The sequence below is a fragment of the Euprymna scolopes genome, chromosome 30 (genome assembly GCF_053919585.1).
Source record: "Euprymna scolopes isolate OS-2025 chromosome 30, ASM5391958v1, whole genome shotgun sequence".
NCBI classification, from domain to species: Eukaryota; Metazoa; Mollusca; class Cephalopoda; order Sepiida; family Sepiolidae; genus Euprymna; species Euprymna scolopes.
Window position 1 is genome coordinate 57,724,848 of NC_136511.1, and position 18,749 is coordinate 57,743,596.

General features: G+C 38.6%; 1 protein-coding gene and 1 pseudogene across 1 annotated transcript in view; one reads left to right on the plus strand and one right to left on the minus strand.

The window, feature by feature from the left end:
* Nucleotides 1-2,027: 2,027 nt before the first annotated feature.
* LOC145255004 (U2 spliceosomal RNA) lies at nucleotides 2,028-2,181 on the plus strand (annotated as a pseudogene).
* An 8,169-nt stretch (nucleotides 2,182-10,350) lies between these two features.
* LOC145254820 (ATP-binding cassette sub-family F member 1-like) overlaps nucleotides 10,351-18,749 on the minus strand; it is a 93,209-nt gene continuing 84,810 nt past the window's right edge. The window contains exons 19-20 of the mRNA XM_080113648.1: nucleotides 16,124-16,196; nucleotides 10,351-10,596 (exon numbers count right to left, since the gene is read on the minus strand). Coding sequence (XP_079969774.1) covers nucleotides 10,412-10,596; nucleotides 16,124-16,196 — 258 coding nt within the window. The 3' untranslated portion in view covers nucleotides 10,351-10,411. The remainder of the gene's footprint in view (nucleotides 10,597-16,123; nucleotides 16,197-18,749) is intronic.

Here is an 18,749-nt window from a genome sequence, read left to right on the forward strand (position 1 = left end):
GTTGTTTGCTCAGCAACCGAAAAGGCTAACATGCTTGCCAGTCGATTTGCCTCAAACTCCACACTGGACCCTTCCAACCACCCCCTACCTGAATTTCCTATGCGGACAGACGCCACGCTAGACGATTTACAAATCACCCCTGCTCAAGTACATGCTATCATAAAATATCTTGACACTTCAAAAGCATGTGGACCCAACCTAATCCCAGCTGTGCTATTAAAAAAGTGCTCAGCTGAAGTAGCCCCAGTTCTCTCCAAACTCTACAACAAATGCCTTAATGAATCTTGCTTTCTGGGCTGTTGGAAAACTGCTTCTGTGGTACCAGTATTCAAGAATTCTGGCAAAAGAACTGACCCATTAAATTATCGCCCCATTAGCCTCCTCCCACATTTTGCCAAAATATTTGAGACCTTAATCAACCATGCTCTAGTCCGTCACCTTACAGATGCTAAACTTCTGACTGACAAACAATATGGATTTAGACAAGCCCGTTCCAGAGCAGACATTCTAATTATAATCTCTGAACGGATATACCATTCACTGGACAAAGCGGGGGAGGGCAGAGCAGTAGCTCTAGATATATCTAAGGCTTTTGACAGGGTATGGCATGAGGGTCTCCTCAGGAAGATTGGATCATACGGTATCACTGGTAGAATACTTAGCATAATTAAATCCTTCTTAGATAAGAGAAAGATCCAGGTTGTCCTCGACGGTCGTACATCTAAACAATATGATATAAACGCGGGAGTGCCCCAGGGGTCTATCCTTGGACCTCTGCTGTTCCTGATATTCATAAATAACCTCCCCGACAAAATTTCCTCTGAGATGGGTATATATGCTGATGACATCACACTCTATAACAGACACGACAGGAAAACAAATGAACACATATCTAAAGAAATGGCAGAAACTCTAGAAGATGACCTCCAATTTGTAGTGGAATGGGGACAAAAATGGATGGTCACGTTCAATGCCGCCAAGACTAAACTAGTTTCATTCAATAATTACAAGAAACCTTTTCTACCACCTATAGCAATGGCCAACGACTCTTTATCTGAGAGCACGTCTTTCAAACTCCTTGGTCTAACGTTCATAGGAAACATGAGTTGGAACAATTACATCGAGAGCATTGCCAGGGCCGCTGCAAAGAAGGTGGGCTCTCTCTACCATGCTAGAAAACTACTAACACCTGAAAGTATCCTGTACTTCTATAAGGCAACCATTCGCCCATGTATGGAGTATTGCTGTCATATTTGGGCTGGTGCATCGGCTACTAGTCTCTCGCTCCTTGACAAGGTTCAAAAGAGAGTCGCAAATCTGATAGGCCCTGAACTGGCATCTAAGTTTCAGCCTCTGTCCCATCGACGAAACGTTGCATCCCTCTGCCTATTCTACAAGTACTATAATGGTGAATGCTCTGACGAACTGCAAGCACTTGTGCCCCCACGACGTGAGCACCCTCGACAGGCTGCAAAATCCCACCCCCACATTGTAAAAGTCCCTAGATGTAAAAGATCTTTCTACTCCAGTAGTCTCTTCCCCAGAACCGCCAGACTTTGGAATTCCATTCCAGGTCCCTGCTTCCCCAACTGTACTGACGTTCAGAAGTTCAAGTGCAACGTGAACCAACATCTTGCTGCCCAAATCCCTATGTAGTACCCCAGTAGTTGTTGCCCCTGTTAGTAGCCCCCTACACCAAAGTGGCAATGTGCCTTGTATGGGGTGAAAATGTAATAATAAAAAAAAAAAAGCATAAAAAAAAAAAAAAATTTACATTGTAATTTTAGCCCAAATAAAGAATTTGATATCTCAAAGTGTAGTATCTGTTCTGATGCTACACTTAAATTAACTGGTCCTTCGTCAATGTAGGGGAAACTCCTCATACTGAGACAATTATTATTTTTGAATACTGCCATAGTGCTCCATTTTCTCCCTTGCTTTAGGGGAGCTGGTTTTCCCTCTACATTAAAAACAACCTTGTGTCACATTTTGCTTTCATGGGGAAACAAATAAATACTAACATAAGCAGACATTCTTGGCCTTCAGGCCAAGATCAAAGTGTAGTATCTGTTCTACAGAGGCTGCACTTCAATTTTTTCTCTTTCAGTGGAGGAGAAATCCTTCACAACTGAAATAATTTTTATTTTTGTTCCTTTTCTGCACGTTAAAAAACAACCTCATGTCTAACTGTCCCGTGGGGAGGCAAAGTTATACAAGATACGCCTGGCATCCATCGATTTTTTTTTTCTTTGGCTTACAAAATTTTGCTTTCTATTTCATTTCTGGCTAATGCCACCCAAGTCCCATTTTTATCTTTTTCTTTTAACATTTATGCTATCTTGATTCTCATTGAAAGATTATTGGTTAACATACTGATCGGTGCGTCCAATCTATTACGCAACCAAACACATATACACCCACCTGATATCTACTAGTGGATTTATCTAAAGCAATCAAGGCCTGTAGGTATAATAGCAATTAGCAAATGGCTCACTTGGCCTAGGGGTTGAATCTCTTGGGGCCAGTTACACTGATGAAGCACTGTGGTTCCACTTAAGCATTGCAGACACAGATTGACAGGGTTTTTCTTTTTCTTTAATTTTTAGTCATCCCAAACAAGGAGTATTGTCAGAATTACCGTGAATGTGTAGTCAGGTTTAGTACGTTTTTAACAATGGCTATTTTTAGTGATAAAGGCATTCACTCTTGAAATTTAAAAGAAGAATTTAAGCCATTTAGTTATTTTTTTATATAACTAGAAGTGTTAAGAAATTGTTAGTTTTCAAGAAAAGAATGGATTTTTATTATTTAGATTTAATTTCATGGTGAATTTAAGAAGTTACTTTGGAAAAGGTTCTAAAATTTGCATCTTTGGTCAATATTATTGGTCAAAATGAAAATATCAACATAGCTTACGTAAATAAAGGGTTTAATAGTTTTATTAAATATTTTGTCTTCAAGATCACCATATAGAATTTGCTAAACTATGCAAAACAGATTAAATAATTTGGCTCACCAACTATAAACATGGCTTTGTGTGTATATATATATAACGGGAACTAACTGCACCCGATATAACAGGTGCTTTTTTCGCTCGAACATTGTTCTGTCACAAAGTGGCCTGTGATTGCTTTCACATTGTTTCCATGGTGAGGTGCTTTGCCTCTCGATCCAATCAGCTCTTGTTCTATGTGGTCTCCGGGTTTTCTGTGTCCTCTCTGCTGGTCAGATCAGCTTGCTGCAAAAAAAAAAAAAAAAGAGTCCTCTGTAATCAGAGTTTTTTTTTTTCTGTCTGTTTCGATTTACTCAAAACCGCACACACCTCGTCTTCTCATGTATCGTTCTCTTCTTCCTCTTCTACTTCTTGCTCTTTTTCTTCTTTTTTCTTCTCAGTCGTCAGAAGCGTCGTCTTTTCTTGACTACGTTTTTCCTTCTCGCTTCTTGCTCACAGTGACCCGTTTTTATGCTAAGCTGAACTCTCGTGTGTGCGAGACAACACGAGATTTTGCATGATTACTTGGCAATATTAATCGACCGCCGCTATCTTGCCATTTTTCTTTGGACGTGCCCGCTTTGCAGAGTGTACACCTCGAGCGTTTGTCAGGTAAGCCCGTCTGTTCGCAATTTATTACACACTCCCCCCTGATCTCATTATCACAGAAAGAGCAGGGAGGCGGTGGCCTTTTTCTTCGAGTGCTTCTTCGGAGAGGGGGATTCGGGGCTTCATCATCGTCTGCGCTGTCTTCCGTGACACGAAGGTCGGCGAACCTAAAGCTGAGCATCGCAGTATCACCGTCCGGGTCTTCATCATCAGCAGGAGGGTCAGTACTTTGAAGGCTACCACTCTCAGTGTCGCTGTGCGTTGAAGCCGTCATGAACCAGAATGATGGGTCGCTGGTCACGGATTCAATTTCACTGTCTTCGTCAAGCGGCAGCTGCGTTTGGAATACTGATCTTAAGTCTTTAATATGACGAGGTACTCCATCAACTCACACCGCCTGCGGGCTGATCACTTCAGTGACATGACCGGTTCCGTAGCGAGTCGTGCACTGGCCTCGGGGTTTTTTAACCCAGACGACATCTCCTTCTTTTATGTTCTTTTGTGATGGCTCCGGTTCGGGTAGTGAGCTGCTCTCCAAACCTCTCACCCTGACACAGTATGTATGTAGCGCGTTGGCTGGCGCGGTGGAGGGTGAAACATCGTCCTTAGGGGTGACATTGTACCAATAGACTGCTTCAGGTACCGTACACCCCTTCCGCGCTGCGATTGTCTTAACCGTTCTGTGATTGCGCTCAATAATCCCGTTTCCACTGGGAACATGGGCACACCGAAAACGCAGATGGACACCCCAGCCATCTGCAAACTGTTTAAACGGCTCACTAACAAAAGCGGGGCCATTGTCGATGAGTATTTCAGAAGGAGGGCCACACTCGAGGAACACACCTTCCAACTCATGGATAATGGCAGCCGCGTCCTGCCGGCAAAGGGGCCGCCACAATGAAAACCTAGATGATCCACAGTCGATAAGCGTCAAAAAATGCCTCCCGTTGTAGTGCGTTATGTCCATCGCAATCCTATCCCAATTACGCTTCACACTGAGTATTCCCTTCTTCCACCGGACAGGTGCTGGGTCAATCGATCGGCAGGTGTTGCAGCTTCCCATAACAGATTTCACAGCCCTCCGAGACACAGAGGGGTCGACCAATCTGGCGAAATAAAGCGTTCGGTTTACACTGGGGTGCCCGCTTTGGCAATGGACATCATTAATATGCTCCGGGCTGAGTCTATGTCCCACTGCAGCGCAATTTACAGGTGCTGACTCGTTCACTTCTTTTGGCAGGTCTAGCCAACGGCGTGGCACTCTGGTCAGACGATCCGCCTGATTCAAACAGGACTGCACCAGTGTCACATCTATGACCAAGTCGTATTCCTTAGTGGTTTCGGTTAGGGTAGCAAGCCGCCTCCGGATCAACATTTCGGCCGACGCCTTCGTTTTCAGACGTGCTTTTCCGTTCAAGGCATTGGTCATCCACCGATGCACACACGTGGAATCCGTGATGATGTGAAGGATTCTAGCCTGCCACTGAAGCGCTAGATTGACTCCTTTCAGTGTAGCATCGAGTTCAGCTAGGTTTATATGCTTGGCGTCATTCTCCGGCCGAAGCCAGCAGGCATCTTCTATTATCCTTCCGTCGACCGCCAGAGCAACGCCAAGGGCAAGTGAGCTGGCGTCTACCCAAACTGTAAATTCACTCCCATCGACGCACCAGCTCCCCCGTACAGGGTCATCATTGGTCACTCTGGCCACAACTTCCACCAGCATGCTTCGCAGGGCAGGATCATGCACCTCATCATCCCATCCAGTTGACATAGAAGTTGCCCATCGCTTTATGGCCGCTACAGCCACTCGGAGCCATCCACACACAGGGAAGTGACCCACCAATTTTCCGCAAATGGAAAACGTGCTCCGACGTGTGATGGTAGATGGGATTTCCGGGATTTCACCACTCCTTCCCCATTGAAGGCCATCTGCACTTCCGCTCACCTGCAGTCCGAGCACTTTCGCCCCGTCCTGTAGCCGTTCCGGCTCCTTGCACGACAATCCGAAGTGCTCGAAGTGTTCTTTGACCGCCTGGGCAGACAGGAGGCTCTCATTGACAAAAATGTCGTCTATATACGACGATGTCGCATGTTGCACCGCTTCATCTTGACGCCGGATCGCCTGCATGATTGCTGTCATGATGTTAGGGGCTACATTCAGGCCGAATCCTAGCCTGGTCAAGCAATAGCGAGTTCCTTTGATCACCACCGTCTGGAACGGCCACAGCGATTTCTCAACACGTATTTGCAAGTACGCTCTTCGCAAGTCCAGTATGGCTGCTTCCGCACCCTGCCGCCGCCACTCCCGTAGTTTATGAGCACAGACATCAGCCCCCGCAGTGTGTGGGTCAACGTATTCATTAACTTCCCGGTAATCAAGAACAGGTCGAACTTTCTGCTTGTTCTCTTGTCTGACAGCCATCAGGGGAATAAGCCCCCGCGGGGGCCCGAGCTCATCCTCTGGGTATGGAACTAACCAGCCATTATCCAGCCACACTTGAAGTTCTGCCTCGTACTGCCCCCTAAGCCACGCAGGAGGAGGATACTCTGTAAGTCGATTCCGCAATGACACTGGTGGCTGGTCGCCTGCCCATTTCCAGGACGCTGTCCAAGTGTTTGTGCCCTCATCGTATTCTGCATGGAAGTCGGGCTCATCGAGAGTGATTGCTGCACACATTTGTTTGTTTGGTCGAGAGAAGCTCACATCACCGGCGCCGTTCACAGTAATTCCGCCTAGCTGTGTGATAGCGTCCATTCCAAGGAGAAGGTCATATCCGAGCAGCTCCCCATTGACCACTAACACCGTCACAGCAACCGGAGAGCCATTGCCAATGCTGATATGAACAACGCTGACCCCACAACACACCAATGAGCCTTGGCCAACAGTAAGTACAGGGATCCTTCGTTTCTTCCATGTGGCGCAATATTCCTTTCGAAGAAGGGTTTGGGTACAGCCGGTGTCAACCAGCGCTGAACGTTCACATCCATCAACTTGAACTGTTACTGCAGGCAGCGCTTTGTTCAATGCCGCGTTGGGGAGGGTGCTAGCGCTGCGGCGTCCTCCCCTTGCCCGTTTCCCGGACAATTCCGCGCTATGTGGCCTGGCTTATTGCATTGATGACACCGTATTACTTGTCGTGCTCCATAATTAGGGGTGCGCCTTGTACCGCTTTTGCAGTCTCTGGAAAAGTGGTTGGGGCCACCACAGGTATAGCATTGTAGACCCTTCGTTGGCGAGTCCAGAGTGTCAACAGCTGCGGAGAATAGTTCTCGATCGTCTTTCAAGATGTTTCGTGCTCTTGCCAATAACTCCTCCAATCCAATCTCAGTGAGTCTTGACGATGCTCGCAGCAGTCGACTTGCCTCATCCGGAAGTCCCGACAAAAAGGCGCATGCCAATATGCGATCACTTGCACCGCCGAAGGGAGTGGCAAGCTTTTTCAAGTCGGCCATGTAGACATCCACTGTCTCCCCCGGCCCAAGTCGGCGTTCGGAAAACTGCCTCCAGGCGACAAAAGGGTCTGTACCAAATGCCCCGTATAGCGCTTGTGTAATCTGCTCCATGGTTGGATCCTCCCCTAGCTGCTGGTACACGGCATAAGCCCCTTTAGTGAGTCTCAATGGGATAACCATAGCTGGGTCTTTACTCTTGCACAACCGGCAAACGCGCTCAGCCTTTTCCAGCCATTCGACCACCGAGGGACCAGTGGGGGAGCCATCGAATTCCGGAATTAATCTGATGTCAAATTTCTCCATACCAAAGCCGAAATAGCTTGTAATCAGAGTTTTTTTTTTCTGTCTGTTTCGATTTACTCAAAACCGCACACACCTCGTCTTCTCATGTATCGTTCTCTTCTTCCTCTTCTACTTCTTGCTCTTTTTCTTCTTTTTTCTTCTCAGTCGTCAGAAGCGTCGTCTTTTCCTGACTACGTTTTTCCTTCTCGCTTCTTGCTCACAGTGACCCGTTTTTATGCTAAGCTGAACTCTCGTGTGTGCGAGACAACACGAGATTTTGCGTGATTACTTGGCAATATTAACCGGCCGCCGCCATCTTGCCATTTTTCTTTAGACGTGCTCGCTTTGCAGAGTGCACACCTCGAGCGTTTGTCAGGTAAGCCCGTCTGTTCGCAATTTATTACACATCCTCACCACAAAGAGAACTCCGGTTTATAAACAATAACAAACTATTTATTAATCTCATCAGTTCACAACCGATACTGCCTACAAGAAGTGAATGATGCTTGACCAGACAAGTAAAGTCACAGATCGCCCATTAACAAAGTCCAGTTGACATCATAACATCAGGCCTTGAGGGGCCCTCAGGCCAAGAAACACCTGTTCAGTTTGCTGGCCACAGCTTGAATCTTTTCAGAATCCTTTTTCCGAAGAGTAAGTTAAGAACATCCTTTCTCTCTGCCTGTCTCAATCACTCAACACCTCTCCCAGAAGGGAGAGGGAGTGGTTAAAAACATCCTTTTCTCTCTTCCTCTCAAGGCCTCTCCTTGTCTCAACCACTCAACACCCCTCCCTCTCTTTCCTGGGAGGATGGTGGTTGCTCACACTGATATCCATGGCAGCCCTCAGGACTTCCTCACTCAACACTGCGTGAGGTCTTTATCAGCAATGCCTCTCCAAATAAAAACATCTTCCGACATCTCAAGAAGATAATTTTAATTCTGTCTCCTTTTTGAGATGATATGCCATCTGGCTTGTGTGTAAAAAACCAAGAATGACAGCTTGGCGGTTGGTCCCTTATCGCTAGCCAAGTCTTTGCATTTCTCTGCACCCCCACCCCATCTGGTCAAACACCCCCTTCACTGCAGTATGCACCTCTCTGCATGAATTCATAACACTATTGTGTCACATCTAAATAAGGTAGTTTTTCGAAGCGTGCCCACACAAGATTTCCTTGCTATACAATCGGTTGGATTTGGGGAGTCATAAATCTCGCCAGCCCACATGGAACTTGCTTCAGAGCATGGTACCTTGCATTCCGTAAAGTTTACTATTATCCGTTTTTAATCGTTTTCCAATCAAGACAAAATAAAAAGATGTTTTTTTTTATTACATAATAAATAATGATGTCTACTCTTTCTTCTTTGTACTATTTAATGGATTTAACACGGAGTGAGATCGACCTCTACAAGAACCATTTATCATGGTTTTAGACGCGGCGGGGGGGGGGGGGGGGGTCTGATGCGTGTGAAAATAAGACCTTGCAAGAATTCACTTTCCATTTCTTCTGCGATCGATTTGGAAGGTGAATAAAAAAAACTATAAAACCAATTCATCGTCTTGGAGTGAATGAATTTTCATCCAAAACAGGTTTCTAGTCTCCCCTCCAAGACACGAAATGAATTCCAGGTGGAAGATCAATGACGCATGAAGAAGGTATGTTCAAAATACATGTACCACACACACACACACACACACACACACAACTGCATACGAACAATTAAATATGAATATACAATTAATAGACAAAACATTTAGACAATCACACACATGGTCTCCCCTTTATGATACAACACAATTACTGCCTTCCATAGTTGTTGTCATCTCGCCACATTTTGGCCAACTAATACTCGTTGTGAAACAAAAATTATAAAGATAAGGAAAAGAGTCCGCAAATAAATAAATATTCAAATTACTCATCTCAAAGATCCCAATAGTAAGAATTGTAGTCTGAATGATACAAACTATTAATCCTCATGTTATATGAAAGAGCTGTCCCCCTCTCATGTAAGTAAGAAGACATACTAGATAAGTGAAAATGATATTAGGAAAAGGCTAGAATCGAACCCTGTAGGCAAGTGTTAAAAGATAATGGATAAATTGAAATCCTAGAAATGCAGTGGATTGCTAATTCTTTTAGAAATAGCTAAATATTGTTTATGTTGGAAAAAGAGTCAATTGTCCATTCTTTTAGAAATCTGGATATTGAATATGTCAGTTAAAAGAATGGACAATGCGGGTTAAAAAAATATTGTTTAAAAATAGGTTAGAATTAGAATTGAGGATTCTTTGTTTGCCAAAAGTGTGTTTGGACAAACATTTGTAAATCCACGTGAAAATTAGTCACGTTTGTAAACACATATCTGACGTCATATAAACAGAGATTTCTTAATATAGGATCGAGGGTTCGAAGTTAGAGAGTCAGTAAAAAGAGACAGTAGACAGAGATGAGAGAGAGAGTCAGTAGATAAGAATCCAGAGAGATTGAGAGGAGAGCCCTTTAGAAGCGAAGAGAGGAGAGTAGACCATGTAGTCGAAAAGGCTTGAGTTCCTGACATCACCGATCAGCCGGTTGAAGAATAAAAAAAACATCTATGTTTGTGACTGTTTGTCTCGTGTCGTCATTCCTCATAATGGAAAAGGTAAATGTGTTTTATTATCATCTTATAACGAACTCTTGTATAACCTCTTCCAAGTAATGTGCCTCCTTCATAATAATAATAAATCACCCCTTCTCTAATATGTGTTAAAAGAACTGTAATATAAATGTCTTCCCCTCAGAATTGTCATCACTATCGTCATATATGTGCTCTCGATATGAATCCCCGTTATACATGTCTCTAATATGAACTCCTGTCATCTATAAATATGTAACCCCTATACAACACTCATCTCAAGAATTCAGATCCATCATTGAAATTTAATTTTTTTTTTTTTTTTGCATTCTGAAGAAGAAATATCAAGCCATTATTTATAAAAAGAAAAAAAAAAAAGAAAGACGAAAATCACGGATGTAATAATCAAAGTGCGACTCAATTTTATTAATATTAAAAATCATTTTAAGGTCTACAAAAATCATTTGACTGAGGAGGAAGAGGCTGCTGCTGCATTGACCAATTCTTCACCCAAAGACATAAGCAACTCACGTCGGTAATCATCAAAATCTCCTTCAATTTCATTTATTGTAGTGTCTTCAATTACCCACAACTGGCAGTCGGTTTCTCGTATCAAACGCTCGTCGTGACTGACAATAATGACACCTAAAAAAAGTAGAACAGAAAGAGTTTTTAGTAAAAATATTATATATATATTAGTGGTGGGACAATTAATCAGAATCATAAGAATCGTGTATTTTGGGGGGAATCAGAATTGCATCATTAAAAAATATCTTAGATTTACGATTCTTTCATTACGATTTTTTTATATTTTTTAAGTTGAACTGTTTGTTTGAAGTGAGATTAATGCTTTTATGATAAAAATGTCATAGAACTTTTCATAACATTTAATATGATGTACAAGAATTTTATTAACTACTTTAAAGGTAATCTTTATCTCAATGAGTTTCGAAATTTCTTTGAATTTTTTCTTTCTTTAATTCTTTGAATAAAAAAATGTTTAACTTAACTTGCTTTTATATTTCACCATTTCGTTTTTTAGTAATAAATGCTTCTCTACATTAAAAACCAACCTTGTGTCTAACTCTGCCCTCATGGGGAAGCAAGTAAATAGGAATTAATATGGCGGCTGAAAAACGTTTTTTGACCACCATAAAAGCATTACAATAAATCTAAACCCAGAAGAATTTCCGCTATGCGCACTTGCTGTTCTGAGTTAACTAGCCACTACTTGGGTTTAAAAAAAATAAATAAATAAAAAGCGCTTTAAAATAGTAAAAACACTAAAGATTTTTTCGTTTTGGAAGGGAGGTTTCAGATGCCCCTATTATCACAAAGAACCAGCTATGTAAACACTTTGCAATATTTTTCAATAATTTTTTTTTTTTAATTCTTTATAATCAATTTTTAAGTAAAATTAAGAAATTATTTTCTAAAATATTTTGTTTATATGTTACTTTTCGGTAGCTTCATCAGTTGTTAACCTAAATTTCCTGAATGTCAGAATGAGACTCGTCTGCAGGACCTAATTATCTAAGCTTCACCGATTTTTGTTATAATTTTATCTGTTTTTTTTTTTTTTTTTTTTTGCCGGAGTTTATGTAATTATTAACATGAAAATTGGTGAAAGTCAAAATGGAATCTGTGCTAGTTTTAAATATTATTTAAAAGTTTAATTAAAGTTTTACGATACCTATTGTTTTTGTATTCTTTTGTTATTTTTTTTTTTTTTGCCGAATTTAACAAACAAACAAAATGAAAGCAAAGAAAAACAATAAAAAAAAATTTGTTTATGCACTTACGTTACCGTTGTTATTTTTTTTTTTTTAATGGTTTAAATACCTCACTCAATGTTTGAAGAGTTTCTAATTGTTTTTTTTTAAAGGAAATTTGGTGAAAGTCAAAATTAGCAGTTGTGTTGATAAAAAAAATAAAAAAAAGCTTTAGCGTATACGTACCTCTCATGGAATGTTGTAGATCGAAACGCAGTGAAATTAAATTGTTAGGTGAAAGTACAGAATAGGTACACAACACCCTCCCATCCCATGTTAAGAATGGCTTTCTAAATAATGTCATTATTTCAGCACGGCTGAATAAGTACATGAGTACCTTTTATTTTCTTGAATAAAATAAAAACTACTGCTTTTGTTTTAATAATTATTTTTTATTTTTGAATAAAAAATAAAAAATTCAATTGTTCAAAACATGTTTTTTCCCCCCCAAAGCTTATTGGGATTTTTTTACGTTACGTCAATTATGCGGAAATTTCTTTAAAATGTTATCTTTTATAGAAATTAACAGATAAATGGCTCGCTAAACTCTAATGCTAACATAATGGCGCTGAGCTGACTAAAGCATTCTCTTAAAAATAGAAAACTGTTTTTCTGCTTTTGTCTTATTAAACTAGTCATTTTTTATTCTGAGTTTGTCAATTTTAAACAATTATTTTCAAGTTTTTCAAATTTGATTTCCAAACAATACTATATTGAAACAGGGTTATTTATGCCATTTTTTGTGTTTGCTGTTTTTTTGTTTTTATTTTTCAGATTTAAAAAAAAAGTTTTAACATTGTTTTTTTTTTTTTTCCATCACGTTCGTGTTTTCTTTTTTTGCTTTTGTTTTTCCGATTTTAAGAAATTTTAACATCGTTCGTTTGCATCACGTTCGTTTTTTTTGTTTCCGATTTTTTAAAAGTTTTAACATTTTGTGAAAACAACAAAGGAAAAATGGGAAATCAGAATGTTCGGAAACGTGCAGGTCGCGCATGTTGATGGCACGTGAATTGTGGTCACGTTGGCCGGACATGCATGGATTTCTCAATATAGGAAGTGAGAGTTAGTTACTAAGAAGTCAGAAGAAGGGAGGCAGAGAGTCAGAGTCAGACAATAGTCTGGGTCCAGACATGGGAGTCGAACGTCTAGAAGCGAGATGGTCACTTTTGAAACATTAGAATGTGAACCTTTGAATTCCTGAACGCAAAGCCATTGACCGGTCAAGGGAAGAATAAATGCTCATCATGTTTTTTATAACTGCCTTCTCCTGTGTCCATCATTACATGAAAAAGGTATTGTCAATTTATATATAAGAACTATCCGAAATTCATCATCTAAAAAATATATGTTTAGAAAGTATATGTGTTGTTCTATTTATGTTATATAAACACTCCCGTTCATACGAACTGTCAACGCATAAATGCCAACCTGTCAATCCATCGGCATAAATGCCAACCTATCGGTCTATCTAGATATGAAAACACCTCAAAATGTATTTATATGCAATCTCTCTCATTTATAAACTCTCACTCTCTCTTTATATACACGTGTTAATGTCTCCATATCACACACATGAACCTCAAAGATCTCTTACTTCCATGACCACTCTGAAGACTCTTATCCTTACTAATAAGAACACTTAATAATAATAGCAAAATATAACACCTCTAGACACCCGGGCAATGGCGGGTACCCCCGCTAGTAACAAATGAAAGGTACTTGTGCACTTATGCTACCATGCTGAAATAATAACGTTATTTAGAAACCCATTCTTAACATGGGGAAGGAAGAGTGTTTTGTTAACTATTCTGTACTTTCACCTAACAATTAAATAAAAAAGATATTGTGAAACTTGAATTTATTTTTAACTCCTTGTCAAGACCATTTTTTCGAATCTGTTAAACAAACCCGTTTTTTTTTTAACTGAGGATATCCAAATAATAATAATAATAATAATTAGGCGGTTCGATAAAGAATTTTATTGTGATGCAATTTGTAAATTTTTACCTTGTTTCCACCATAACATTTCTTTAAAATGACTACCTTTTAAAGTTTTCAAGATGCTGAAAGCGAATATTGCATTTAAATTTTCCACAAATAAGTAACTTTCCGGATATTAAGCAATATTATTTCTTATGTTATTGCTGTTGGCAATTTGGGTTGTGCATTTGTGCATAGTTTCTCAGGGTTGCGTTTGCATGCTTGCGCGTACCAAGATGGCCACCAGCAATAACATAAGAAATGAAATTGCTTAATATCCGGAAAACTACTTATTTGCAGAAAATTCAAATGCGATATTCGTTTTCAGCATACCCTAAAACCTTTAAAGTAATCATTTTAAATGTTAAGGTGGAAACAAGGTAAAAAATTAGTTTTATTTCTTTGTTTACGTAATTGAATTTTCAGTAAAACAACAATGACAAAAATTACAATCAACTGGTGAATATATAGTTGTTGCTTATTAGGATTCCTGGTATCCTGGTACTGTGAAAGCTATATTGAGGATTCATGTAGAGTACGATTTATGGTTGCATGGTATATTTTGGGCCAGATAGAGAGGATTTACAAAATTGAAAATTGGACTGGTTCCAAAATGCATAAGTTCTGGTCGACTATGGGAATTTCCATCTTTTACAGAAATCCAAAATCTATATGAAAAATTTTCTTCGATTTATTTCTGAGATTAATTCATATCTACTCAAGTTTTTTTTCTTTGAGTGGAGTAGTAAATACTGGCCATGAATGCTCTTTAGGCATTCAATGACGACACTCCAGATTAAGCTCTCCTTTGGTAAAAGCTATATTTAAATACCACTACAATACTTAGTTTTGTTCATAAATAGACACCCACTGTATGATACCATGAAGTTTGTACATCTTAATTTATAATTCATGGCTTATGGTAAAGAGATACATCAAATTTGACTGCATAATCAGAAAGAACACAATTTTATATAAGAGTGCCAAGTTTCATGAGAATAGCTTGAAAAATAAATAAATGGTGGCGAAATTACCAAATTTCTTGGAAAGCATTCTGTCAAGCATGATCCTACAGAGAACCTTACCAACTACTGACAGCAATGAGATGCCCCAATAGTTTCCACATTTATATCTGGCGCCCTTCCCCTTGTATAGCATCACAATCAATGCATCCCGCCAATCCTGTGGAACATACTCACCATGCCAAGCAGTCTGCAACAAGTCCGCCAAGTGTTGCATCATCTTGGGCCCAGAACATTTAAAGATCTCTCTATGCAACTGATTCAGGTCAGGAGACTTTCCATTGTTCAGCTTATGGACAGCTGCTTCAACCTCCTGGAGAGAGGGAACCTCTGCCAAGATATCCTTGACCGGATTGCTAGGAATCAACCTAACAAACTCCTGATTAACGCAAGAAGGCCTGTTTAGGAGGTTATCAAAATGCTCCCTCCATCTCTGAAGAATGTTGGTAGGGTCTTGAAGATCCCCACCATCTCTCGAGTGCAATGGAGTGATAGGTGATCTGGATGATCCATAAACCGCATGCAGTAAGCTGTATAAGACCTTAGTGTTGTTAGAATCCGAGGCAAGCTGTATTTCCTCAGCTTTCTGCCTCCACCATTCGTCCTGTATGTTTCACAACCTCCTCTGCACCTCACCTTTGATTGCCTTAAAATTGTCCCTCAATTGATCTTGATCACATCCGTCAAACCACCTCCGAGATAAGCATGCAATGCCCTGGCCTTTGAATCAAGCAGAGCTTGAATTTCAGTATCATTCTCATTGAACCAATCCTGATGTTTATGTTCACAATAACCTAATACTCTCTCACATACCTCATAGACAGACTCCCTAAAAGCAGGCCAAGAGTTTTCAGTCAATCTCTTCCATCTCCTTAACTATTTTCTCCCTCACAATATTATCCCTTAGACGCTCAACATTAAGTCGCTTTGGGATAACCTCACCAGGTCCTCTCGTCTTGGGCTTCACAAGCTTAACGTTTGCATTGACCGACCAATAGTTGGTCCAACACTCTGCATCACGCATAACACGAACACTGCAGATAGCCCTCATCTCACATTTTCTGAGTAACACATAGTTTATCAAGTGCCATTGTTTGGAACCAGCATGCATCCAAGTCATCTTGAATTTGTCCTTCTGCTGAAACACGGTGTTACGGATTTTAAAACCTATCTCTGAACAAAACTGCAACAACATCAGACCACTTGCCCACTCCATGAAGTAGCCTCATAGTAATAATATAGAAAACAAACCTTGGCTGAACAACATTTGAATTTCAATTCTCACCATTCATATAATGTGAAAGAATTACCGATTGCTTACAACATTGAGCAACACATTCATACAAAACCCGTCTTTATCAAAAGTTTGATTAAAAATGTAAAGAAAAGCAATGTTACCTCCTTCATATTCGTTGATTGCATCGGCAAGAGCATCAATCGATTCAATATCGAGATTGTTTGTAGGTTCATCCTGAAAAAAGGAAAGAAGAAAACAGAGTTCGTACAGATTTTCAATGTTCATTTCAAAGTTTTTTTCAAAGTTATATACAGACAAAATTTAAGTTTTCAAAACAGAATCTGGGGTTTGTTTTACAATCCAGAGCAATTCGAAAAAGTGGTCGAAAATCAAATACACAACCAATAAAAGTTACTTTGCAATCTTCCTGCACCGTTTTTTGGTGTTTTTAAGTTTTAATTGCTTTTTATTTCATCTCAAATATTACCTCTCTTTACGACTTTAAAATTTTCAACCAACATAGCTAATACTCCTCTACTCACAAAAAATTAAATTATAAATGAAAGCAAAAATAGAGGGAGATTTGACACTTTATCTCCTAAGATAGTTTTGTTTTGTGATCATGGGAAGTAACTCTTGTATCCACAACAACAATACTATGCAATTTCAAAACAATGTATTTTGATTATATTTTCAATATTTGAAACTATCTTAATGGTATTTTTATTAATACTTAAAAAATAATTTAATAATATTTATTTTGATTTTATTTTTAATAGTTTCAACACAAATTTTTACTGGACATAAAGAATAAGAATTTCAAGGCCTTTCAAGAGATTTTCATAACATTTTCCATATTTTCAAGGATTTTTCAAGGTAATAATAGAAATAAGGCTTTTTTTTTTAAAGTCAAAATTCAAGAACTTTTCAAGTCTGTGCAAACCCTGGAAAAGTGGTTTTTAATAGCAATACACATGAAAAAATTTAAATCGCTTAAAATCTTTCAATATTGGTATATATAGAAAGAGCTTGATAAACTAAGAAAGAATCTTTTTAAATTTTTTAAATCCAATTAAAATTATGGAAGTTATGACTATTTTTGCCTTGCCCGTTTGGATATTTTTCCCTTTTTAAGACCGTATGTGTTTTGTCACATTTTTTACACTACTTTTTCAGTAAAAATGTTATATTTTGTTAAAACACAAGACTAAGCAATAAAATTTACCATATACGTGTATTTTTGTGCAAGAAATCTGAATATGCTACTGAAAATCTCCAGAAATGAATGGTTTCCAAATAATCTGCAGTAAATGCACATACATATTTTGCAATTCCTTAAAAATGCTATGTATCCACATTAAAAGAAAAAAAAATTAGAGAACTCAAAGTTGAATTGTAATGCATTATATGTGCCCAAAACTGAAATCGAAATCTAGGACTGTTTAAAAATGAATATATTGCAATATTTTTTTGGTATTATTGTAGATTAATTAATACCTTCTGTTACCCCTACTCATCTGACCACCTCTTCAAAATGTGATTCTACCTTTATAGACAATTACATGTGAATAACTTGAAAAACTTTAATAAAAGATAAACAAAAATTTTAGAATTTAATGTAAAATGATTTCCCATTTTGAATCATTGAAGCGTTTTAGGGCAGTTACCCCCCCCTACTTTTTTCCTCAATGATAGATAAATCTTGGGCATTTTTTTTTTTTTCTAAAAAGCTATTATGTGTGGTTTTAAGAGGGTCTTTGTACAATTATGAGAAGGTGAAGAGGTTGCCACTCCGACTTTGGGTTAATGATAGGGCTAAGGAAAATTATGTGTGAACATCCTGAAGAGTTGATAGAAACAAAACCAATTCTGGAATTTAGAGTGGGGGTTGGTTTCAAATAAATGTAAAATAATTCACCATTTCAAGACCATCCTAGCGTTTTAGGACAGTTTACCAATTTATTTTTTTTATGGGAGATTAATCATGTGCACTTTTCTTTAAACATTTTTTACGCTGTTTTTTTTTTTAATGCTTATATGAGCTTACAAGTTTGTTTAGTGAGGAGCTCTGCCACTTGTACTTAGCGTTATTGTTAAGGAGGAGGCTTGCCACTTTTACCTAGAGTTAGGCATAAGATTAAGCGAGTTTTTTTTTGTTTTTTTTAAAGAGTGTGTTTGATACATTGTGAAACTTTACAAGAATTACGACAGACAGACAAAAATAAATGTTATTTTAAAAAGTGACGTCATTTTAACAGAAAACATGATGCTGGGAAAAATAGCAAGTATTTTTTGCGCCACCTATTATATAAAAATAATAAATATAAAAAAGAAACAAGTTTTTGCTAAAGCTGACAAATTGTTAAAAAAAATTTGAATTAATTTTATTTATATTTTTAATTACATTTTTTTAATAATCGAGTAGATTAGTTTCCATTCGATAATAATTCACTGAAAACATTTTTTAAAGGACAAAAATTAGAAGTGTGTACCGCTCGTACACGTGAAACAAAACAATCATATTTCACATCTTCGGTTGTTCAAATATTTAAAAAAATTGACTACTACCCAGTTTTTAAAAATATTTTTATGGTTGATAAAACATGTAGGAAATTTTTTTTATAACCAGATTTTCAATAAAAAAACAAACAAAAACAAAAGTCGATCTAGAATAAAAATAAACAACAAAAACAAAACGTCTGTTTGCGCCATGCTATCGCTGCTGCTATTACTAATATTACATCAGTCTAGATTAAAATTCATAACGATTTTTTCGGATATCATGTT